At 42.9% G+C, this 25677-nt stretch overlaps 1 protein-coding gene across 1 annotated transcript in view; it reads right to left on the minus strand.

The window, feature by feature from the left end:
* CACNA2D3 (calcium voltage-gated channel auxiliary subunit alpha2delta 3) overlaps positions 1 to 25677 on the minus strand; it is a 1008438-nt gene that overhangs the window by 175464 nt on the left and 807297 nt on the right. The window contains exons 22-27 of the mRNA XM_027835883.1: positions 22208 to 22253; positions 21953 to 22050; positions 20063 to 20156; positions 17740 to 17835; positions 11996 to 12117; positions 6778 to 6858 (exon numbers count right to left, since the gene is read on the minus strand). Coding sequence (XP_027691684.1) covers positions 6778 to 6858; positions 11996 to 12117; positions 17740 to 17835; positions 20063 to 20156; positions 21953 to 22050; positions 22208 to 22253 — 537 coding nt within the window. The remainder of the gene's footprint in view (positions 1 to 6777; positions 6859 to 11995; positions 12118 to 17739; positions 17836 to 20062; positions 20157 to 21952; positions 22051 to 22207; positions 22254 to 25677) is intronic.

Below are 25677 nucleotides of genomic sequence, written 5' to 3' on the forward strand. Positions count from 1 at the left end.
CACCATTCTGCTCATTATCCTCGTCTTTAAAACTATGCAATTTTAAACTGCAGTTTGGTCCTTCCCCCTTCCCTTCCAGAAGTGGTGCTAACCTTGCCTGTGGTACCACAGAGCCAACGGGCACATTGAGCTTACTGACTCTTGGATGCCAGTGTTGACAAATACCTCTGGCTTTCAGAAAGTCATTGCCTCCCAGCCAGAATCTTTCTTTTCTGGAGTGATGGAACTAGCAGCTACTGATGCTCTGATGAGCTTCTTGGAGTGTTTTCTAATCATAGGTCTGTTTAGTCTTTTGTGCTCATGAAGGGCTATTGCAGATGATGATATAAACATCAGTGACAGACAACCTTCTCCAGGCCTTACAGTGTAGCATCCCCCATACCCATCAAATTACCCTGGCGCCAATCTAAAGTTCTTGCAAGTTTCTCTGAATGAACTTCTGATTGGCTCCAAGATATCCGCTTGCAGATATTGTGAAGTGATGGACCCAGAATGCAGATTTTTCTTCCTTCCTTCCTTCCTTCCTTCCTTCCTTCCTTCTTCCCTCCCTCTCTCCTTCTTCCCCTCTCACTTCTCCTCTTCTTCACCCTTCTCCTCCTCCTCTTCTTGTCCTCCTCCTCCTTTGTCTCTTTCCTCAATTTCTTTTGCATGACTATACATATTCATAGTGACCATTGTTTTTCTTGTCTGCTCAATGGGGGAAGGCGATGGAGAAAGTAAGATTAAATTTTAAAAAATTCTTGCCTGAGAGGTTCTAATACTAGGTTTCAGTTCAGTTCTGAATTTCATGTCACCAACTCAATAAAATCCCTCTTCGGCAGCATCTCTCACTATCACCCCCTACTGGTGGCAGAAGGAAGAGGAATAGAGCATACGCAGGCAAGATCAGTTTTCAAAAATGTCCCACATCATAAAGCAAATGCAACATAAACCATATTTTCAAGTAATTTTGAAAATGAAAGTTCCATTTAATTCTGTCTCTGTCTCTCTGCCTCTGTCTCTCTCTCTCTCTCTCTCTCTCTCTCTGTCTCTCTCATACACACACACACACACACACACACACACACACACACACACACACACATACATACACTGCTTCCTTGATGTTCCTTAAAGAAGACATTTCACCTCCTGACTCTGGGGCATGTTCACTGGCTGTTGCCATGTCTGCAACCTTGTCCCCTCCTCATCTACACCTCCTACCTTCCCTATTTCATTTCAATTCCCAATTAAAATCCTGCCTCCTCCAGGAAGCCTTTGTTAATTCCTCTGAATTCCAATGACCCCCCCCCACACACACACACTGATTATCTCTAACTTAGCCCGTGTAGAACTTGCTTGTCCCTAGTTGTTTGTGAATTGTCTACCCCATTGGGCTGTGAGCTCTCTGAAGAAAAGGGCTGTTTTGGCTTTTATTTCTATCCCCAGCACTTAGCACAGTGCCTGACACACAGTAGACACTTCATCAATGCTCATTGACTGACTTTGCTTACAGGGTAGAAGGCCTTGAGCGCCTTTTGATTTTTCACAGCCAAAAGACATCTGGATATAATATCTTCTGTCCTGCAATGTCTCCAGCTTCTTCTGCTTTTCATATTCAGAAATCCTCTTCTGTATTATCTTGGCTTATCCCCAGCCTAGCCCTGAAGTAGGTTAAAAAAAATGGTAACACCAAGGACAACATGAATAAAGTGTTTCAAGTTTGCCGACCACTTTGGCTACATTATCTCATTTGAACCCTACCATCAGCCCATTAGCAAAAGAGTCATTGCTGATCAGGGGAAAGGACCCTGATAAAAGTCACAGGATCCAGGTCCAATCTCACCTCTGATGCTTACTATCTAGATTACTTTGAGAAAGTCACTGGGGCCTTGAGAAGGTCTATGGGCCTCAGTAAGGGAGTCAGACAACATGGCCTGAAGGCTCTTCCAGTTCCAGATCTATGGTTTTGCAGATGGGGAAACCAAGGCTTGTATATTTGAAGCAAAGTGCCCATGGTCACATAGCTCATACGTTTCAGAACTGAGATCTGAACCCAGGTTTCCAACCTCTCAGTTCAGCCCTCTTTCCTCTATGTCATTCTGCCCCCTCAAGAGAGGATCATTCTTCCTGTTTTATAGATTAGAGTATGAAATCCCCAAGATCTTCCTTGAGTTGCTACAGTTCAGATAGGCGGTCACTGGCAATGTAGAATTAGTTGCCAAGTCCGATTGCTGGAGATCCTTAAGAAAGGAAGGAGATGCTTGACCTAGTGAATCCAGAGCTCAGTTTACCCTTGGCAGGTCTTCTGACAAGGAAGGACTCCACATCCCTCCCTTCTCTGCAGTGAGCTGGTAAATGGAAATGTATGCAAATGCTGGGGCAGCTGGCTAGCTGGCTGGCAGACAGAGCAAAAGGGGCACTCCAACTGGTGCCTTGGGAAAAGAAGATGGATGGGCCTCATTTCTCCTCCATGGCTGATGTATCAATGGAAGCCTGCCCAGTATGCTTGCCCCCTCTTCAAAGCTGTCAGTGACAGATGAGGATCGAAATGTTTTTGCTTAAAAGAAGAAAAAAAATTTAAAAAAAAATTCCTCCCCACCCAAGAGGCCCAGGCATTGTAAATGGATTAGAGAATACCAAAGCATGCTATGGTGTTAGGCAAGGCTTCCAAGCTGGCTCCTTTATAATTATTTGCAAAATTGTCAACTTTTCCCTTCAGATCTGTTTACTTTCTAAACAAGAGCCCCATTGAAGTTCAGTTCAGGGTCAGTCCCCTTTGCCCCATCTGGCTTCCCCAGGAGGACAAGGGACAGTCTTCCTCACATTTTCATCTCTACCTGCTGAGACACGAACTCTGTTCCAATTAAAATCGCCCTTTCATTTTAAAATAGTAAACAATCTCTATTTAATTTGAGGGGGATATAGAGGGGAAAAAAATTACCAGGACCTAATTATTACAGCAACTTGAAAGTGAGTTGGAATGATTAAAACACGGTAAAATAGCTCCTCGTGCTTTGTAAATTTAAAGGTCATTGGGAGGTCATCTTAAACATTCCACTGCCTCTCCCTGGGACCAACGCCATAAGACCCAGGCTGCAGCAAACTCTCCCACTAAAAATCTTCATGACTAGCTTCGGTTGGGATTATAAACTGGGGGCTACCAGGGACCTCTGAAGCCATCTACTCCAATCCTAACATTTCACAAAGGAGGAAACTGAGGTCAAATGGCTTCTATAAGATCACACAGGGAGTAAGTAAAATTTGAACCCAAGCCCCGTCACTCTACATCCAGCACTCTTTTCACTATATCATTCCCCTCGCCACCAAGACTGTAGAATTAGATAGCCATAGATTGAGAGCTGGAAGGGATTCTGGAGGCCACTCAGTCCAACTCCCCCACTTTACTGGTAAGGAAATCAAGTCTGGAGAGATTACATCATCAAGATTATGCCCTAAAGTCACTGGATTGGGCTGCTCAAAACTAGCTCATTATAGGATGATAGAGGTAAAGCTGGAAGGGTCATTGGAAGTCATTTAGACCAGAGGTGTTAAAAGAAATGGGTGTCACTAAACTGGACATTAGGATCCCTCAGGTAGCATAATGACTCAGAAAACCCACATTATTATTGCGATTTCTTGCGTTTTAATTTATTTTGTTAACTATTTCCCCTAGTTCATACTGGGGAGTGTTGTATTTGACCCTTCTTAGTTAGACCAACTCTTTCATTTCAAGGATGAAGGTTCAGACATATTAAGCCACTGGCCCAAGGCCACACAAAATGACTAAGGTGAAATTCAAATCCAGATCCTCCTGACTTCATTCTTCCCACAAGACATGTTGCCCAGATGACCTCAGACTTGTTCTCCTTTTCTCCCTCTCTTTAATTATCTCCTGAAAAGGCAGGTCTTCTGACCCAGTGCCCTGTGGTCACTAGGCTGATTGTTTTGCCCAGTATCATAAGAAAGCTCCAAGCAGGACTTTGCCATGCTGTCCTGGGGCTGTTCTACGACCGAGTGTCTAATGGAGTGTTTAGGAATATCCACATTCTTCTGAAGTCCGGATGCAGATTGTCCAAACTGAATCCACATTTCACTCATAATCAACCAAAACAGGCATTTCAGAAATGGGAGGCATTTGGGAATATTTTTTAAACTAGAACAGAATGGGGGAGGGACTTGCGCACTTTGGTTTCAACAAAGAGCAGCCTGACCCAGATCAGAGGCTGCTAGGGTAGAAGAAAACCCAGAATGCAATGTGACGTCAATTTGGAGTTGACCTTGGCTGGGATGAGCACTTGGGTCTGGCCCTAGTCTCAGTCAGTTCATAGATTTAGAGCTGTAAGGGACTTCAGACATCTTCTAGCTCATCCCTCCCCACTCCTCTATCATTTCAGAGACAGCAAAATGGAGATGGAAAGATATCATGTACCTTGTCCATAGTCTTACAGATACAAAGGAGTTGAGTAGAGATTTGTTCTCAGTTCCTCTGACGCCAGATCCAGAATTCATTCCACTCAACTGCCCTTGTTCATGGCCAATCTCACTCTTGTTGGGTAGGATGCAGGCAAACTCTAATTACTGTCAGCTTCTTAAATAGGTGAGAATGAATGATTTACTTCAGAATGTGAGCTCCTGGAGGGCAGGGACTGTTTCATTTTTTTTCCTAGTATATCCCCCACATTTAGCACACTGCCTGGCATGAAGTAGGTATCTAACAAATGTTTGTTGAATATATGAATACAACATAAGGTCCTTGATGGTAGACTCCATACAATGTTTTAGCATTGTATACTGGGGCTTAATGTAGTACCTGGAACATTGTAGGTGCATAATGCATGATTTTTCAATGAATGACCAGAGTGAGGATAATACCATCTTTGTCTTTATATCCTCAACCCTTAGCATAATGCCTGGAATATAGATAACAATAGTAATAGCAACAACAACATTTATATAAGACTTCAAGGTTTGTAAACCACTTTGTACGCAGTATCTCATTATTTCTCACAACAGCCCTAGGAGGTAGCTGCCAATGCTGGCCTCATTTGACAGATAGGAAACTGAGGCAAAAGAAAATAAGTGACTTGTTCAGAGTCACACAGCTAGTAAGTGTCCAAGGATGGATTTGAACTCAGGTCTTTCTGATTCCAGGCCCAGGACTCTGTCCATTGTGCCATCTAGCTGCCCTAAGGTAAGATTCACACTCAGATTTTCCTAGCTCCAAGTCCAACGCTCTGTCCACTGGGTCACCTAGATTAAGAAAGGCTTGTTGAGTTGAACAGAATACGACCAAAGGGAAGCTGGTTGAGGGAGGAGCAGTCTGTCCCTTCACTGATTTTGGCCCATCAATCTAAGGGACAGAATTAGGGAATCACAAACCCCAGATACTCAGAGTCATGTATGACCGTTTGTGTTAACCAGAACCAAAATTTCTCTTCTATCTAAACTTCTACTCGAAGACATTCCAAACCTACCACGCAACAGCATAATTGACTATACATAGCCAGGATTATTGCCCTGGGATAATAGCGACGAGCCTAGAGAAGATTTCAGTCCCTTCCAATTAAAACACATATGCAAAGACAGAGTCCAAATGGGAAGAAAAATCTAGACTCTTTTAAGCTATATTCTAAATGACTCGTATGCAGAAAATCACCCTGACAGATTCTGACTGAATGTGAGTCGGGAAGGAACTTAGAGCCATCTAATTTAATCTGTACCTGACTTGAGAATCCTCCTCAACCTCGCCTTGGATAAACAGCCATCCAGAAGACCTTCCAGAACAAGGAAGCCCCTGTCTTCCCTTCAAGGCAGCACATTCCATTGATGGGGAGAGTTCAGTGTTAGGAAACTTAGGAAAACATGCAACATGATATCCAAAGTGCCTAGAATATCATTGTTAGTGAGAGAAATCTTCCCAGGGTCATACAAAAAGATGCGTCCTGTGGTAAGACAAGGTCATTGTCAACCTATGCCAGGTTCCTGCTAGGAGACCAGTACTCAGACAGCTTTTTGTTTATTTGTTTTTTCCTTTAGTAGCTATTTACCCACACAGCTTCATTCAGTCTAGAATCCTTCTTTAAAAGATGCCACATGTATATGTTCAAACCTAATGGCTGCCACTTTTTAAAGAAAGATCATGACTAGTTTCTCAGCTGTTATCTAATCTCAAATTCCCATACATCTGAGGCAACATTCTCCCTTGCCTCTTCTCCTAGTACCTGTGGATTTGGGAGGATGAGTGCAAAAACAACTAGTCCTCAGTGTCGATGAGACAACATCATGCTCTCAAGAAGAATGAACACTTTTTAATATCCCTTTGCAAAATTATGACTATGAGGAATTGAGAGAAACATGAGAAAACTTGTATGAACTGATGCAGAGTGAAAGAAAGCAGAACCAGGAAAACAAGATACATACTAATTACAACAATATAAATTAAGACCACACTAACATTAATTGCAGTGATCAGTCTTGTTCTGAGAATGATAATATAACACACTTAAATTCTTTCAATAGACGGGTGGGGAGATGTAGGCATGCTATCTCTGTTGTTCAGTTTTTCTAAATTTTTTTTATTTGTTGCAGGGAAGGGCTTGATGAGGAAGGAGTTATGCCAGGAAATGATTGTGATATAAAAAATATAAGGTACTGATAAAATATTTAAAAAAAACAAATTAATAAAATGTTCTTGTCCTTGGGCAGAACAACAGTGACGGGGAAATCAGTTACCTGACCAAGTGAACATAAGGCGCTCTTACTTTGCTTGTGGATAGAAACAAACAAGAGTATTACCTGCTACCACTGGTGATTTCCTGTCATCAAGGAGTTGGATGGAAGTACTAGCAGTCACCACATTGCTTTTGTTTGCTGTTCCTGTTAGAGGGGAAAAAACAGCTATGGTATTACATTGGATTAATCCACCATGATCACTGAAGTAAGTGACATGAACTTATGGCATCTTCAACATTTATCCCTCATAGGGGAGATCATTCCAGCCAGGTAGATCCTAACCTATTAGATGAATAGTTGATAGGTCCTATAGAGTTTCTAGAGGTGGAGAAAGGTTAAGGATATTGGCCAGAATGATACAATTATTATCAGGCCTTGAAGTCATGGAATTTTAGAAACATAGAATTTGAGAGTTGAGAGGGACCTCAGTGGCCATCTTGCCCAATGCATATAAAAAAGTATCCCCCACTACTTGAACCAAGGTCTTGCTGATTCTAAGCCCGACACCAGCCAGGCTGGTATGGGCTGAGGCTGGGTAAGTGGTATTGGGGCTCAGTAATCCTTGTTGGTATCTTCTTCTGGATGAGAGTCAACGTTGGTACAATAGCCAGAAAAGTTAAAATGATCTTAGAAAGTATCAATAAACATTGACTCCAACAATAAGATGGTCATTAACTCAACAAGCATTTATTAAGTACTTGCTCTGTATCAGACACTATGCCAAATATACTTCCCTAGTGAAAATATGACTGTAGTATTATATTCACTTCCAGGCACCGCATTTTAGGAAGAGGATTGATAAACTGGAGAGCTTCCACAAAATCTACCTGGATATTGAGGGTCCTTGAGTTCATACTGATAGAAGGAGCTTTTGAAGGAACTGAGGCTACCTAGCCTGGAGAAAAGAAATTTTGGAATGGAATGGGGAGAGTAACTGCCTTAAAATATTTGAAGGGCCATCATGCGGAAAGGGGATGATGTACTTATTCTTGGCCCCAGAGGATAGAAGTAGAATCCTTGGGTAAAAGCAGCAGAGAGGCAAATGTAGCCTCAATGTAAGGGGAAAGGGAGATTTCTTACAACTAGAGATGTCCCAGAGTAAGACAGCCTTCTTTGGGAGATAGTGGGTTCCTCTCACTGAAAGTCTTCAAGAAGTGATTGGAAAGCCCCTTATAGACATAGTCAAGGAAGGGATTCTAATTCAGGCCACAGAAGATCCTCCCAACCCTAACATCCTCTGGTTCTTCTTAGGTCATAAGAGTACCATTGAGATGTGACTACTTTGGAAACTCCGGTAGACCTGATTGGCTATCACCAGACTTGGGTCTGGACCTCAGTTTATTTTTCTCCTTTGTCCTAGAATTCTTTACAATCTAGAACATACAGCATATTGAGTAGCACATAATCACTGCCCCCGTGTTTACTTATCTCAATAGACATATTTATATTCTGTCCACAAAGACACGTCATGGGATAGCAGCTGGACAAGAAGTTTGGAAATAGTTTTCAAATGAGTTGGGAGCATTGGCTCTGATTTCTTGGTTCAGAATGGACTGACCTGTAAAATCTTATTGAAAGCCCTGGGTTTCTGGGCACATCTATTCCAAATATGGATAAAACAAGAATGTGATGCTTACTCCAAAGACTCATTAATAGCTTCTTGGATATTCCTGATGGTTACAGACCGCAAAGGGGCAAGTTGCCAAATATTGATTTGGAATGCCACCAAAGCAGTGACATCACACATCATATGGAAATTATCTGGGTTCTTCTTCTAGGTAGCCAAACACTATATAAGGAAGTAAAACTCTCTCTGGTGTCCTGGAATCAATATTGCAGAATGTCAAAACAGCCCAGCATCTTAGAAATCACCTGGTTTAATAGATTTTTTCTAGAAATAAGTAAACTGAATCCCAGAGAGGTCATATGACTTGTCCAAGGTTACACAGAAAGCCAGGACTAGATCCCAGGGCTCCTAACTCAGAGACCTGAACTTTTTAATAAAATTACAGAATCTCAGGGTTGGAACGATCATCTAGTCCAACTCAAACCTGGACAAGAAACCCTACAATATCCCTGACAAGTAGCCATTGAGTCTCTGAATGAAGACCTCCAGTGAGAGGGGAATCTATCATTTCCCAAGGCAGCCCATTAGACTTTAGGACACCTCTGCTTGTTAGAAAGCTTTGCCCTGTATCAAACCTAAATCTCCCTCTCTGCAACTATTCACATCGACTCAAAAAAAAAAGTGGAATAAATGGATGATTGATTCTGTTTCCTATTCCATCCATATTAAAGAGAAAAGAACTGGATTCCCTTGAGTCTAAATGATGACTATTATAATGCATAAAGATTTCATGAGGATTGATGGCATGATGGCTGTCTTAAAGAGTTTGAAAGGCTGTCATGTGAAAGAGAGTTTAGACTTATTCTGCTTGGCCTCAGAGGGAAGAACCAAGAAAAGCAGGGGAAGAAACACATTTATGTGTTTGATGTTACGAACAACTTCCTAACAATGAGAACCTTTTTCCAGTGGAATGGGTTACCTCAAAAGATGGCAGGTTCTCCATCACTAGGGGCTTTCCTTTTAGCCCAACACCGGGGGGATGACCACGTGCCAGTTGTGTTACAGAAAGATACTTGGTCAGGTAGATAGACAGCATCCAGGGTCCCTTCTAACTGAGATATTGATTCTGTGATTCAATCAGGCCAAATGCCAAGGAAAGGAAGAACTGTATCTTGCTCTATATCTGGTAGGAAATAAGCACCAAAAACTCCTCTGGGGCACACCCAGATTCAGGATTCAGATGTGAAAAGCAAGGGAGATTTTTCCCATTTATATACTTTTGGCTGATTCAAAAAAAAAAAAAAAAGACCTGTTCCCAAAAGGAATTTAAGTGTTTGGTAATTTTGTTATCTGTCACTGCTGAGAATAAAGGGAATTTTTTGGTTAAGATAGTTAAATTTAAAGTACAGTTAAAGGTCAGAACTCAATTAACACAAACCAAGATCTGCCATCGACTAGATTTTGTAACCAAAGATTGATGTTGGGGAAAATAATTACATGGGAAAAAAGCCTAGAGATTGGACTCTTGAACACACTTGTCATCTTCTAGGGAATGTCCTGAAGTCAGGTGAGATTCAGTTCAGGCTACAGTCACAATTTCACCTTCCTCAGTCCTCTGTGGTGACAACTACCCTTCAGAAACACTTACTTTCTTCTAAAAGAAGCACCACTGTAATGTCAATTAGAGGAGAATTGACTAACAAAGGAGGTAGATTAAAACATCACCTACAAGAAGTCTTTCCTGATTTCCCTTGATGCTGATGACTTCCGTTGCTTAGCTCCCCTTTATACTGTCTATTTCTTACTTGTACATGGTTATTGACATGTTGACTCCTCTGTTAAAATATTAGCTCCTTGAGGACAGGGGTGGTGTCATTTGCCTTTCTTTTTGTTTCATCTAGTGCCAGGTAGTAGGAGGCATTTAATAAAGGCTTGTTGACTGACTAACAAACTTTAGACAGATTTTTAACTTAAAAATCAAATAAAACACTCTAACACATCGCCCCCTTTAGCATTAAGATAATCCAAAGATTTAGTTAAAGCTAAAGTTTCATCCTCCAAGCATTACGGGAAACTAAAATGCTCTTCTTTAGAAAAAAATTCTTAGTGGCCTTTGACATTATTAATCAATGGTGTCCTTCATATTCCCTCTCCACCTTCATATTCCCTTTTCTTTGATACTTTCTTCTCTCTAGGTTTTCAGGATACCACTCTCCCCGTGTTCTCTTCCTATCTATCTAACCACTCCTCGGTCTCCTTCCCTGGATTCTTATCCAGATCATGCCTTCTAACATACACGACCCTCAGGATTTTGTCCTGGGCTTTTTCTCTTCTCCCTCTGTACTATTTCACTTGTCGATCTAATCAGATCCCATGGATTCAATTATCACCTTTGTTCTGATGATTCTCAAGTCTAATTATGTGATCCCAATGGCTCTGCTGACCTCCAGTTTCACATTTCCAGTTGCTTCTCCAACATCTCCAACTGGATGTCCAGTAGACATGTTAAATTCAACACGCCCGAAACAGAACTTACCATCTTTTCCCTAAACCCTTCTCCATCTTAACTTCTCTGTAACTGTTAAAGGCAACATCATCTTCCAGTCCCTCAGGCTCACAACCCAGGAGTCGATTTGGACTCCTTATGTTTTTTCACACCCCATATCTAATCTGTTGCCAAGACCTGGCGATTTCACCTTTGTAACGTCTCTTTATTATGGCCCCTTCTCTCCTCTGACCCTATTAGCACTCTGGTGCAGACTCTCATCACCACACAGCCAGGCTATTACAATAGCTTGCTGGTGGGTCGACCTGTCTCAAGTGTCTCCCCATGCTAATCTCTCCTCCATTCAGCCACCAAAGTGGTAAAGAGTAAAATATAAAAAAGAAGAACAAGTTATAAAGGGCTTTGTATTGGTATTTGAGGATTTACATTGGATCCTGGAGGCAGTAGGTTGCCACTTGAGTTTACTGAGTTGGGGGATGGAATATTTGGACCTGTATATTAATAAAATCACTTTGGAGGCTGAATGGAGGAGGGATTAGAATGCGTAGAGACTGTCTTTTACCTCCTTTTGTATACAGTGCAGTAGGCACTTAATAAATGTTGATTGATTGGTGGATCTAATCCAGTCCTTAATTTTATAGAAAGAAAATGGGGAGCCAAGGTAGGGAAGTGAAGTTGTCGAAGGTCATGCACCTAGCAAGCATCTGAGGCAAGATGTGGGTACAGATTGTCTGATAGAGAACATGAGACTTAATCCAGGATGGAGATGTATGGACAACAGGGTCAAATAGGCTGGTCCCTTAAGCAAGTTGCATTGAGTTGGCCCTCCAATGGGAGGAGGAAGGGAGGCTGTTTGGATGTCTGACTTTGTTCTCCATCTCTGTGAACAGACCTATTGTTCTTGTTGTTCATTAAAGCCATTATGGATGTTGACCCTTTTCTCTTCAGCTTTTCCCAACAAAGTGCCAGTATGGCTTTCCACTGTGCATATGGCTAGGGGTGGGAAGGCCCTCTCTTAGTTAACAATAGCCTTAGGCCAAATCACTGCTTTGTTTGGGGTACTAAGACTTGGGAGCCTGGTTACTAATTACACATTGGCTAAACAATTCTTTGTTGATTCCTAATAACTGAGTTTCTATTATGAATCATTTCAACTCAGTCTTGTGTTTTGCACGGGTGAATATTTAAAACATAACAGCAATACAGACCAACGCTGAACGGGATGGAGTAGACAAAGCTGCCCGGGATCTGCTCAGCTGCTCTTCGGTACCAGAGCGGGAAATGGTCAGCATTGAAAATATTCTCCTTATCTCCAGCTTTCAGGAAGTCTCTTGAAACAGAAAGAGAAAAGAAAGGATTTGTCATTTTCTCAGAGCATTTAGGAAGAAGCCCCTCCATTGACTGAGTTCCCACTCCCTGGGAGAGAAACACACATCTAATTCCCGGTCCCCTTGGCTATGGAAAGGATTGAGAGGCTGTGTGACACAGTGGATAGAACTGAGCTAGGACTGGGGAAGACCTGGGTTCGGGGCCATTTGACACATATGACTGTGTGTTACTGGACAAGTAACTTAATCCCTTAGTGCTCCTGGGTGATTCACTTTGGACTGAGATGTTGAGTTCTAGTAGCAGTGTGAGTCTCCAAATTTTTGCTCAACTCCATGTCCTTTTCTAAACCAGAAAAATCACACTGTCACACAGGGGGCATTGAAACAACTGGGAAAACTGAGCTTAGAGCCGACTTAAGGGTCAATCAAAACTGTCTGGGAATCCTTTCATCATATACTATTAGATTGTGAGCTCTGTGAGGTAAGGGGTTGTTTTTGCCATTCTTCACATGCACATCCCTTAGTGCAGTGCCTGGAACATAGTAGGTACTTAATAAACTCTTGGTTTTTGTTTGTTTTGTTTTGATTATTATTTTTCTGCCTAAATATTTGGGAAGATTATTCTGTTTGATGCCAGAAGTTATACATTGGAACAACTGAGAGAAGTTTAAAAGAGGAGAATGTGGGTTCAATTTTAGGGGGCAGAGGGACAAACTTCTGAATCATTAGAGCTGCCCAGAATCTGAATGTGCTGCCTGGAAAGGAAGAAGTCTGATCTTCACTGTAAATCTTCTAAACAAGGCTTGGTGACACCTTTGCATGTATTTTACATGTTGTCTGTTTTCCCTTATTAGAATTTGAGTCCCCTGAAGGTAAGTTCTGTGTTTTTGCCTTTCTTTGTATCCCCAGCACTTAGCACAGTGCCTTACATATGATAGGTGCTCAATAAATGCTTACTAACTGACTGAATGAACTATAAGTTGGACTGGACTGGACTTCTTTCCAGCTATGTGGTCCTTAGTCTTGGGATTTTATTTTACCATATGAATGAATACCAGCTCAGTCTAGAGCATCCCAGCTGACCTCCATCCAGCTCCAGCATTTCCATGTTTCATGTATTCCACCAAATATCTAATATTAATAGCTCACATTTGGGGCAGCTAGATGGTGCAATGGATAGAGTGCTAGTCCTGGAGTCAGAAAGACTCATCTTTCCAAGTTCAAATCCGGCCTCAGACACTTACTAGCTGTGTGACCCTGGTCAAGCCAGTTAACCCTGTTTGCCTCAGTTTCCTCATCTGTAAAATGAGTTGGAGAAGGAAATGGCAAATGACTACAATAATCTCTGTCAAGAAAATCTCACAGAGAGTCAGACATGACTGAAAAAATGACTTAAAAACATTTATTTGGTATTTATAATGTGTCAGGCACTGTGCTAAACACCTATAATTATTTCATTTTACCCTCATAACAACCCTGGGAAGTAGATGCTATTATTATACCAAGTTGACAGATAAGGACACTGAGAAAAACAGAAGTTAAGTGACTTGCCCAGGGTCTCACAGCTTGTAAGAGTTTGAGGTCCAATTTGAACTCAGGTCTTCCTGACAAGAAGCCCAATGCTCTATTCATTGTACCATCTCACTGCCTATCACTTGTTCCTTCTGACTTTATTTCTCTAGATCTCAAAAGGAGGCAGCAATACTTACTTCTGGTCCTCCAGTTCTTCAAAAGAACAATGTAAAAAAAAAAAGAAGAAGAACAATGTCTCTACTCCTTGAATGTGAAAAAAAATCTGATTTATTAAGTTCATAACTATTGAACAATTTGAAATGTGTGCTATTGAGGATGAAAACGTTCTGAAGGGCAATGGATAGCAATTAAAAAAAAGTTGGAAAGGACTTTCTCCCCAGCTTCATCCCATCTTGTCCCATGTATCAAACTTGGTCTCCTCCAGGTCGTGACTGGGCCCAGTAGGAACCTTCATTAATAACTTTGGAACTTGTGGGATTCATTATGATTTCACTAGAGACTCTCAACTAGTGTATGTGCCTGTAACAGCTCCGTAGCCAGCTCATTGTTCATTCCAGGGTTTCCCCAGAGCTTTCTCCAAAGTGGGTCTTTTAGAAGGAAGAGAAGGACAATCCCCAACCCCCCCCACCCCAGGATAAGCATCTTTAATCCCTTGAATAACTTTCAGACCAACTGAACATCCAAATTCCATTTGTTCTTGGCAAAATAACATCTCTCATTTCCAGAGAACAATTCTAGAACTCCAGAATTCCAGAGATGCAAAGAACTTTGGCAAACTCTGGTTTAATATTCATCCTCAGCAAAGACTGTGAGCTTCAGAGCAGGAACTGTCTTTTGCCTTTCTTTGTATCCCCTCTACTCAGCACAGTGCCTGGCTCATAGTAGGTGTTTAGTAAGTACTTATAGACTGACTAACTATAATATATCTGGCAAGTGGTCATCGACTGTGCTGCTGCTAGAAGAAGACTATCCCTTCCTTGGACAGCTCTTATTGTCAGGACCCACTTCCTGACCTCCAATCTACATTTGCCTCATTGCAATTTCTACCTGTTGTTCTTGAGCTTTGTCCATTGGGGACAAATGAAACAAGTCTAATCTTTCTTCCAGACAATACTCTGTGAACTTGAAACTTGACCTTCAAGGTCAAGGACACTGTTTTTTAGAAGGACTTGAAGTCCAGAAGTAAGCATTGCTGCCTCCTTTTGAAACCTAGAGAAATAAGGTTTGAAGAATGAAGTGCTGCAGTGGAATTCACGGAACACAGAGCTCTGGAGCTGGGGGCAGTCGGCTGAGATGTTCTGAACTCTGGCCTGGTGTTTAGTCATATGGTAGAATAGAAGCGAAAGGAAGCTCAGTGACAATCATATCTCCCTCAAGCTTTCTCATCCCCGGTCAGTCACGTCAACAAGCCTTTATGAAGCATCTGCTCCATGCCCAGCACCAAGCTAAGTGCTAGGGATACAAAGAGAGACAAAAGACGGTCCCTGCTCTCAAAGAGCTCACAGTCTAATAGGGAAGACTGCAGGCAAACGGCTAGGTACAGACGATCAAGATAGCCTTTACGTCGACTCTCTGAGAGCCAATCCTCCTAGGCATGGAGTAAGAGCCCGCCTCCATTCTGTTGCTCTTCTCTGGCTACTCTCCGGCTTACCACGGTTCTTCCTAAAATGCAATGCCCATAACTGAATGTCATGTTCCAGATTTGGTCTGGCTAGCCTTGAGTACAGCCAGCCCACCACCTCCTTAATTCCTGACGTTGGACCTCTCCTTATGTAGCCCAAGGCCACAGGATGGCTTTTGCCTGCTCTATCCTACAACTAAAATGATTGAGAGTGAGATGAGGCTAGACTGGGGGACCAGGCAGGCATTGGGACCGGGCAGGTCTCAATCCAGCCACTGGCATTGCCACATGTGTAACAGAGTTTTGGCAGCTGTCCCTCGCCCTGAGGGATACCCAATCTGTCCAACCCTATGGGGAGGAGGATTGGTTCTGTTGCAAGTCAAAGTAGGCCAGATTGAGTTTTGATTTTCAAACATCAACAGGCTTTAGATTATGAGCCCTGGGAGGGCAAGAATTCCACAGCAGGGCTGCAGAGCAGCTGCCAGCCCTGGAGCTATTTGTTTTGAGATGGGCTGAGGAAAAAAAGAAGGAGAAGAAGATGTGGAAGCTTCCTCTCTGTTCTGCCTCTAATTCAGATGTCTCCTGAGTTCTGCAAGAGCTGCTCAAGTTGAGAGGTGGGATCCAAGACGTCAGTGGGACCTCAGAGCCTTCCAAGGGCAGAGAGAAATGGTGGGGGTCCTTGGGGCAGATAAAATCTCACACAGGGGCTCCGAGGAGTGATCAAGTGAAAAAAAAATGGAAACCTTCTTCATGCAACATCATTCCTAAGAATCACTCCTGTCCGTCCTGTTATTGATTTTCTTACAGCAACCCCGGTTAACAGGAATGATTTTACCTCCATCTTCCAGATGAGGAATGAGCCTCTGAGACTTCCAGTGCCTCATCCTGGGTCGTATAACACCTATACTGCCTACTTCACAGAGTGTTCTGTGGCTTAAATGAGATAATAAATGTAAAGTGCTCTACATATGAACATTAGCTATTATTTAATGCCAGTGATTGCCAGACTTACTCATTCAGCCCTTGTCTCTCCTGACCTCCAGCCTTGCATCTCCAACTGACTATTGGACACCTCAAAATGGATGTCCCTAAACTCAATATGTCCAAAGCCAAACACATTCTCTTTCTTCCCAAGCCCACAGCAAGGCCCTGTTGAATCTACTCCAGTGGCTTCCCATCACCTCCAGGAGCAGATATAAAATCTCTGTTCTGTGCTCAAAGCTCTTTATGATCTAGTCCCCTCTTACATTTCCAGTCTTCTTACACCCTTCACAGAGCCAATGAATGATCCATGACAATGGCCTCCATGTGCTTCCTACACAGCCTTCCATCTCCAGCTTTTGAGTATTTTCATTGACTATACCCCACGCCTGGAATGTTCTCTCTCCTCACCTCTACCTGCTGGCTTTCCTCAAGTTCCAGCTAAAATCCAACCTTCTACAGAAAACCTTTCCCAATCTCTCTTTATTCTAGTGACTTCTCTCTGAGAATACCTACAAGTAATCATATATAGATATGGATACACATGTATATAAGAGTGTGTGTGTGTATGTGTAAGACAGAGAGACAGAGAAAGAGAATCTTCACATACAGTTGTTTGAATACTATCTCCCTCCATTAGACTTTAAGCTCCTTGAGGCCAGGGCCTTTCTAGGGCCTTTCTTTGGATTATGGTGCCCCTTAGTGCACAGAGTAAGTACTTAATGAAAGCCTGTTGACTTGACCAAGCCTCCTCCATTAGACCATAGACTGTCTCTTCATAACAAGATGCAAGTGGAAAAAGATGATGACCCTCAGGTACACCATGTGGGCACCCTCCTTTCTAGCCAAACTACCTACTTGCTTCTCCCCATACACAACCATTCCACCTCTTCCCTCAGGATGTTTGCATAGGCTGGTCCTCCTATCAGGAATGCATTTCCTCCATATCTGCCATCCCTAGAACCTTAGGTCAAGTGTCCCCTCCTACAAAAGCCTGTCCTGTTCCCCCACTTTTAGTGACCCTAGTGTGACAATTGGTTTTGTCATTTTTTTAAATTGATAAGTGTGTTAAGGTAGAATGTAACTGATGAGGTAGAATGTAAGCTCCTTGTGGACAGGAACTATTTCTGATTTTGCTTCTGTATCTACTGGACCTAGTGAAATGAGGATATAGTCGTCACTTAATAGGATCATAGTAGTAAACTTCAAGTCATTTAGAGCTAGAAGGGCCCTCACAGGACATTTATTCTAACTCCTTTGTTTTACAGATAGGAAAACTGAGTCCAAGCATGATTAGGTGACTTGACCCAAGTACTACAGGCAGTAAGTAAAAGAGCCAGAATTGAACCCGGCCTCTCAGAATCTAGAGTTACTGTTCATTCCTCTGCCTCCTAATAAATGCTTGTCGAAATGAATCAAAACCCACCCCCATCCCCAGCCCCCTGGAACGACCCTCTCCTGTCCCACCTGCCTCTTTGGCAGGACTTACTGATTCGTGAGCTGCTCAGCACCCACAAACAGGTTGATTCTGGAGAGACCAGTCCGGGTTCCGAGGAAGGCGACCTCAACACCCTTGTCAGAGTTCCTGAAAAAGAGCAGCCCAGTTGGCCAGCTAACGTTTGCAGACAATAGACACATAATGGCTCTTTTATTAGTCCAAGCTAATTTGATGAAATAACGTGCTTGAACCAGGGACTGGAAACGAAGTTACAAGAGACACGTTCATTTTTCATCGAGATAAACATGTAGCCAACTCTGAAGAGGCCCTTCCCCTCCAGAAGTGTTTCCAGGGTGATCGGCAGATAGGCATCACGGGGGAGCTTCAGGCTAATGAGAGTGGCATGTGAAAATGCCCCGCTCTGCAAAGGCAGAAGGAAACTAGGCAGCCTTGAAGCCAAAAGCACCAACAATTTATTTGGGGGCTCTGGCCATGGAGGCGAAGCCTGCATCTTCTCCAAAGAATGATGAATGCATTCAGAGAAAGCAGTCATTGTCCCGGCCAGTGCCTGTGCTCTCACTGTCAGGGCTTGGATGAGGTTATACAACTTCTCCTTTGTGGGGGAGGCCATTGGTGACATTGGGCAGAGGAAAAAACTCACATGTAAAGGGCTGCACTGGGAGAGGGAGGAGGCAAGCCAAAGATGATGCCTGCTGTGAAGCAAAACCCCTCCTGTGCCTGGAGGAGGGCTCTCTTTTAAAGGATGCAAAGAAAAAAAAGGGCCCCAGCTGGCAGCTTCTCACTGAGATCTCACCACTGTTCTTCTCAGCCCTTGTGTAGTGGAACAATATAAGCATCACAGACTTAGAGCTGCAAAGACCTTGGAGGCCACTGAGTCTAGGCCCATTCGTTTTACAGATGAGGAAACTGAGGTAAAGTGTTTCCTCCGGGTGACACAGCTAATAAATGACCATGGCAGTATTTGAACTCATCAGGTCTTCCTGATTCCAAGCCCAGTACTCGATCCTCTATGTCACCAATGCCAGATTGCGCAGGCCTCAAAAAAAGCGCAAAAAGTGGCCATGCAGAGTATAACCTTCCCTGACCTTGTCTCAGCTAGTCTTTCTCTCTACTCATGTGCCATAAACAAACATACACCCACAGAAGTGCACCCCTACTCATGCACCATGCTCCCTGTCTCCACAAAGAACAATCCTGAGACAATTCACAAATGGAGGTGTTGATGAGCACACCAGTCACCAAGGCAAAATCTTTGCTTTTTAGCAACAAAGATGCTCAGCCTTGTTTAAAATGGAAGCTGTCACTAATATGGGGATTTCCAGCATGTGCTCAAGCAGACAAGCAGTCTTACATGGTTCACGTGGATTTTTGTGCAGAATGAAAGTGCTAAAGAAAGACGTCCCTTGGGGATAGGGATGCTTTATTTCGTAGCCTCTTGCCTTCCCTGGGGGAGGATAGTCAGTAAAAGCTTCCTAAGAACTCCAGCCGTCCAGGAGTAGAATAGACCATCTCCAGAGGTGGCATCTTATCTCACCTCGGAGAATTCTCTTTAACCAGTGGCTGGATGGCCATTTGTTAGAAGGAGGGACACTTTACAGTATGGTTTGAACAAGATGGCTGCTGAGATTCCTTCTCATAAGCCCTGACTCATGATTCTGTGAAATTCATTCTGTGTGTATACACAATCCAGAGGTGCTCAAGAAAATACAAATAATTCTCCCTCTCCTTTCATTGTTCTTACACAATAGCTTAAACACCATCCCTCAGGAAAGAAAAAAAGCAAATGAAAGTACAACTGTTTTAAAAGGAGATTAAAAAGGAAAAAAAGGGAAAAGGAGAAAGGAAAGGAAGAAAAATGAGAGAGGGAAATGAGGAAGAGACAGAGGAGGAAAGTAATAGGGAAAACTTGAGAAAGGTCCCCAACTTCATAAGGATGCTGGCACACCCTACTGAATTTTTTAATTGAAACCATATTCTCAACCTAATCTCTTCCTACCCCGTCAAATACAGTCTCCCTTGCCTTAGGCACTGAATTTTCTCACTTCTTTGTGAACACATGACTGTCTAAGCAGAACCAAGAAAGTCCCTTCTTCTCTCCTGTTGGAACCATGCCCATATTTCAGCATCCCAAACTTCGTGGAATGTAGCTGTCCCTCCACTTCTGGGACTGGGGTTGAAAGTACAAGTGTAGGGTCACTGATTTGCTATAGCCTCTTGGGGTCTGGAAAATTTGGGGGGAAATTAGAGAAATGGAACATTAGACTTTCGGAGATAGTTAGCTCCTTAAAATGCAATGGTATTTCCAGCTCTTGTAAGAGAATTTCCACAAGAGCAGGTGCATGTGACCACTTACTCTGATTTGTTGAGTGCTAGGCTGGTCCAATAAGCTTCGATGGGGGCGCTCACTACGGCATCAAAAAGGACTTCTTGTATTAATTCTTTGTCACCTATTGAGACATGAAACAAGGAATGTGTCTCAGAGACATGCATCTAATAAGCACAAAGGTCATAAAGCGTAGTATCATCTGGGCCCCACTTTTTATGTGGTAAAGGAGATGTTATCTAATCCCCACCTTGCTCAGGGATAGGGTTCACAAACTTCACAGGCAGTCAAATAAAGCTGAGATATAGAAGAGATTTGAATCTGCCTATCCCTTCAAGGCATCAGGATATGCATATACTATGCATATCCATACATGTATATATGTGTGATATACACGGATGCATGCCACACACATATCTAGGAAGACCTGGGTTTATAGCCTGCCTCTGACACATACTGGCTACTTAACCCTGAACAGGTCATGTCCTCTCCAAGTCTCTCTAAGACAAGTTGTACAGAAGGTAGAAGAGTTCCCTCATCTAGGAGTTCCTATAGCAGTGAAGTCACATATTTGGGCCCTACACATAGGGGCTTACATATTATTTGAGGAAGGGAAAATTAATGGGGAGAAAATAAAGGGAAGAAGTGAAACGTGTCATTTTTCAGAGACATCATGACATGATGTATCCTATGGGAAAGTGTATCCAATTGAAAGGCAGGCCATGGGCACTTTAGTCCTGGCTCTGTCACCAATGACTTCTGTGGCCTTGAGCAAGGCATCCCACTCTGGACCTCAGGCTCTTTATATGTCAAAGGAAATAGTGAGAATAGATACTCCAAAGACCTCACATTCTTTACCAGCATCTTAGACAAAAGGGTTGGAGGGACAACATCCCAAGTACTTGGGGTTTTAGAGGTGAGGTCACCCTACCAAGACTTCATAGAGTTGTTCAGAAAGGAGAGGGCCAGATGGGCCCCTGCCCTCTTTGGTTCTCTCATAGAACTTTGCACCCTTCATTTCTTCCTAATTTACCCATCACATCCTCTCTACTTGTCCAATATTTATTTTTGCCCTGCCTTATCATCCCTACTCAATTGTAAGCTTCTTGAATGACCTCACAATCACAGAAGAAGAGGTTTAAAGCTAGAGAGAAATTTAGGTCTCATTCAGTCCCAATGTTTTGCAGATGAGGAAACTGAGGCCCAGAGAGAGGAAGTAATTTTCCCAGGGTGATACAGATAGTAAGGAGCAAAGCTGGTATATAAATCAAGTCTTCTGATTCCAAGTTCAGGGATGTTCCCCTCCTTCTGTTGCTCTATGGTAAAGGCTGGGACTGGGTCTCACAGTCATCATAAAAGAATATTTGAAGAATCTTTGAGTTTGTCATCACAAGAAACTCTAAATTTCTCCAGGTTCTCAGGTGTTAGATATGTGCTCTGTGTCTGGATGGTCCTCAAAGACTTTCCAGAAGAGTTTCCTGCTTAAACTTGTCTGCTATTGACTGAGCCTTTGAGATCTCAGGGCCCCCATCACACCATGATGCTTCAGACTAATAGAATACCTGCACAGTTATTAACCAATGTCTATAGAATCGAGTTGGAAAAAAAAATGTTGGAATCAAAGGGTTAAGTGAAATTCTTTAATTATCTGTGGATTTCAAAGATCCACACTGTCTCTTCCTCCCATTCTCATTCCTGGAAAAAAAATTGAGTTTGGCTGTATTTCACATGACTGCCTGTTTCTGCCAGAGCAAAACTTGCTTGGAAACATTGACTTGAAATATGGTCTTCAGTTCACTCGAAGTCACTGAACTTTAGAATCAACCCCCCTTCCCCATGGGTAGGAAGAAGGATACTTCCCTTCTCTGCCCCCCACCCCCGCACCAAGCACACACCAAATAAGTTGGAAAACAGACTCACACTGAAGTAGTGGTTCCTTTCCTTTGAGGTAGAGCTTAATAGCATCTAATTGAGACAGCTGCCGGTGCTCAGGCTGTAGGTCTGTGTTGCAATAAGACCTGAGGACATGACATGGCCAAAAACATAAGCATGTAAATATTTACCAGCCTCCTCTCTCTGTACCTTTGAACTTGGAGAACTGGGCACAGAGAGCACAAACAGCATGAAACCAAAATGGGGAACAAATACCATATTGACGCGTTGTCTAAATCTTACCATTCATCTGCCAAGGATACGTCAGGGTGTTCTAAGTCATGCAGGCCTGGAAAGGGAGGAGAATGAGTTAATTAGTGCTAACTAACAGTGAGGGGGGTGAGATCATTAGGAATATTGGAAGGATAATTTAGGCCCTCGCTTCTAGGCACTCTTTGTTGTGGGGAAAAGGGTAGGTATGCTCAGTGGCCTAGTATATGGAATGCAGACATCTCTTTGGCCCCCGCCAATAAGTCAACAAACATTTATTAAGCACCCACTTTATGCCAGACACTGTGCTAAATACCTCAGTTCCGTTACATGAAAGAATTCTCTTCCCCATTGTTATTTTCCTCTTCTAGTCTTCCTGAACTTTTCTACCACTAATCAAAGGCTTAGTTAATGTGGTACAAGTGGGACATGGTCCCCGGTACAAAATGGGGGAGGGGACTTCTTTTTCCTCAGAGCAAGCCTGCTTCCTCTCCAGGAGGAAAGGAGTCCCCTCTCCCTGGCCTCTCTACTGGCCTTGTCTCTGGGTCATCAGAAGGCATGGTGTGGGTTGCCTGGAGACGGGCTCTTCTCTTCCTCTTCTCTGGCCTACTGCTTGACTCACCTCAACTCGAATTCCTACAATTCTACCTTCAACTAGTTAGAATTATTCCTGAGGGTCTGAGCTCAGAGATGAGGAAGACTGAAGCCTGGTGGAATGGGAAAAACCTGCCTTTGGACCTTGAGCAGAGGCGACATGGCATAGGAGATGGAAGGACCAGGGTTCAAACGTATGCTAGTACCATGACACTGAGCAAGTCATTTAACTTGCTGGTGCCCTGGGAAACCAGAATGACATTGACAGAGGAAAGCCTTACTTATGGCGGTGGAGGCAGGTTCCATACAAGAAGTGCATTGCATTGATGAACTCATGGGTCTATATGCCCACCCTCTTTTCTACCCTACCCCACCTCTGCCCAAAATAAGGGTTGGGTTTGGGGTTGTCATTACCATCTGGGGTACAAAGGGGAGAGATAGCTAGATAAAAAAAAACCTCTTTCTGAGATTTGAGGATGTTGGTGAGGGCTCAGAGAACATCACCTATTGTTAGGATTGCTCTTATTCACAAATAATAATGGTCACAATTTATGAAACACTTTAAGATTTTCAAAGTTGCTTATAGACCAGATCAAACTTGGGCCTCACATCAACCCTGTGAGGTAGGTACTATTTCAATTCTCATTTTACTGATGACCAAACTAAGGCTGGCAGATGTTAAATGACTTGCCTGGGGTCACACAGCTAGTAAGTGTCTGAGACAGGATTGAAATTCAGGTCTTCCACTCTAGCATGCTGCCAGGTTAGCTCATGTAGGTCTCATGGTGCTCAGACACTGAAGATTATGATATGAAGGGAGTCAGGTGACTCTCAGGCAAGGTTGTGGCTGATAAATAGTCAGATGGCCTTCTGCCCTATCACACAGTCTTTACTTTGCAGAGGAGCACTTAACTGGTGATCCGTCCGAGATGCGTCGCCCTGTTTCTGCTTTGTTATTGAGACTGCTTGCTGTCTTTGTCTTTTTAGTTATTTTGGAGGCATGGTCACTGATTCATGGGCTAACAGAGCCAGCAGGGTCCTCAGGGACCAGTTAATCCAACCTGTAACTGAAAAAGTAACGTCCAACATTCCCAAGATGTCATACCCCAAACATGACTTGAAGATTTCCGGAAAGAGGGAGGCTGCTAGTTCCTGAGGCAGTCAATTCTCTTCTAGGATATCCTCAATTGTTAGGAAGTTTTGCTGACATCTAGCCTAATGTGATCTCTTTGCAATGTCCATTCATTGCTACTAGTTTTGTTCTCTGGAACCAAAGAGAATAGCCCTTCAAATACTTGAAGCCAAGTCATCTCATCTGCCTGTAGCTTTCCCCAGAATTCTGCACTTAGGACACATCCACATTCTTACAGGGACCTGGAGAGATCATCTGGCCCAGTCTCGTCTCTTCAGGGAGGTGTATGTCTATTCAGATGACGGATCTGAAGGGAATGGAACACTGTCATCTTGAGTAACCAAATAGCCAGGACTCTATCACCTGCCTTGATGGACCATTCCAGTATCTGATTTCTGTCCTTTCTATTGATAAAGCAATCCTTCCCCATTTTGAATGTATTAACTTAATCCCATCCTTTCACCCTAATTTCTCTAGTGTGAGAATAATCCCTTAACATCTTCTTTAAGATCATAACCCAGTGTTACCAATGAGTCAGCTCTTTTCTAGGCTAAACAGTGCTCACATCCCAAACCTTTCCCTGTGGAACTTCTTTTCTAACTCTTTAATCACCACTTCCCTGAGCTCACTCCAGTTTTCCATTGCAACTCTGTGGACATGTGCTGACCCGAGGTGGACAGAGTGCTCAAGGATGATTTCCTAAGGCAGAGGACCAGAGGATGAGTACTTTCTTGGCTTTCATTAGTCCTTTGCTTTTTAATACACACTAGTTGTCACGACAGCGGCTTTGATGTGGCTCTCCATCACGACTGCCAGCTTCCATTCCCTGCCCCCAAGTCCTACCTTGCCTTGTGTGACATGTACTGCTCCTCTAATTAAGCCAACATTTCCCCTTCTTGGAAGCATGGCATGGGAACCTTTTCTCCCTGCGTGCATGTACCAACTTGCACGAGGTCATGATTTGAGATGTCTCCTTGCTCTTCATGTTTTTATTTTTCTGCTTGCTCTTTATACTGTCCCCAGTTGTCTGTCTACGTCCTGAAGAGTGGTGCTCTAAGCACTTCTTCCTAAGAGACTGGCCATAGTCTAGAAGCTCCTTACTGATTATCTGTCTTAGTGTCCCAGTATTCGGTATGATGCCTGGAACATATCCCAGAAACTTAAATAGATTTACGACAATAGCAATTTAGAGTTTCCCTCCAACGGTTCAGTTGTAGCCCATTCCTGCATGTCCAACCTACGTGGTATTATCCATAACCTATCATGAGGCCTTCTTCATTTTCTTCTGATATTGTGAGAGTACCAAGGGAGCATTCTGGCCATTTTTCTCCCCTCCCTCACCCTTGCTACCTCACCAGCCCGTCTTCCCTTCTTAGCACACAGTTTCTTGAAAATTTCCCTTATTCTTTTTTTCTTCTTTGGAATTCATTGGTTAAAATGAATCAACACACAAAAAAGAATAAATAAATATGTGCATATATATACATATGGACTTATGTTTTATTGATATCTTATTTTACATTATTAATATATCCTGAAGACTCTGATCTTGTGAGAGCTCTGTTTTAACAAAATCAAACAATTAAGCAAAGTTAATAATAAAGTGATCTCAAGTGAAAGTACATACATTTCATAACCATGATTCCTCCAAACCTCTCTATTTTAGAAAGTGTTTTTTAAAATAAGACAAATCTAATTTTCTCCATCCCACCCCTACACAAGAGAGAGAGAGAAGAAGAAGAAGAAGAAGAAGAAGAAGAAGAAGAAGAAGAAGAAG

This window comes from Vombatus ursinus, unplaced genomic scaffold, assembly GCF_900497805.2.
Source record: "Vombatus ursinus unplaced genomic scaffold, bare-nosed wombat genome assembly UNPS02014817.1, whole genome shotgun sequence".
Taxonomy (NCBI): Eukaryota; Metazoa; Chordata; class Mammalia; order Diprotodontia; family Vombatidae; genus Vombatus; species Vombatus ursinus.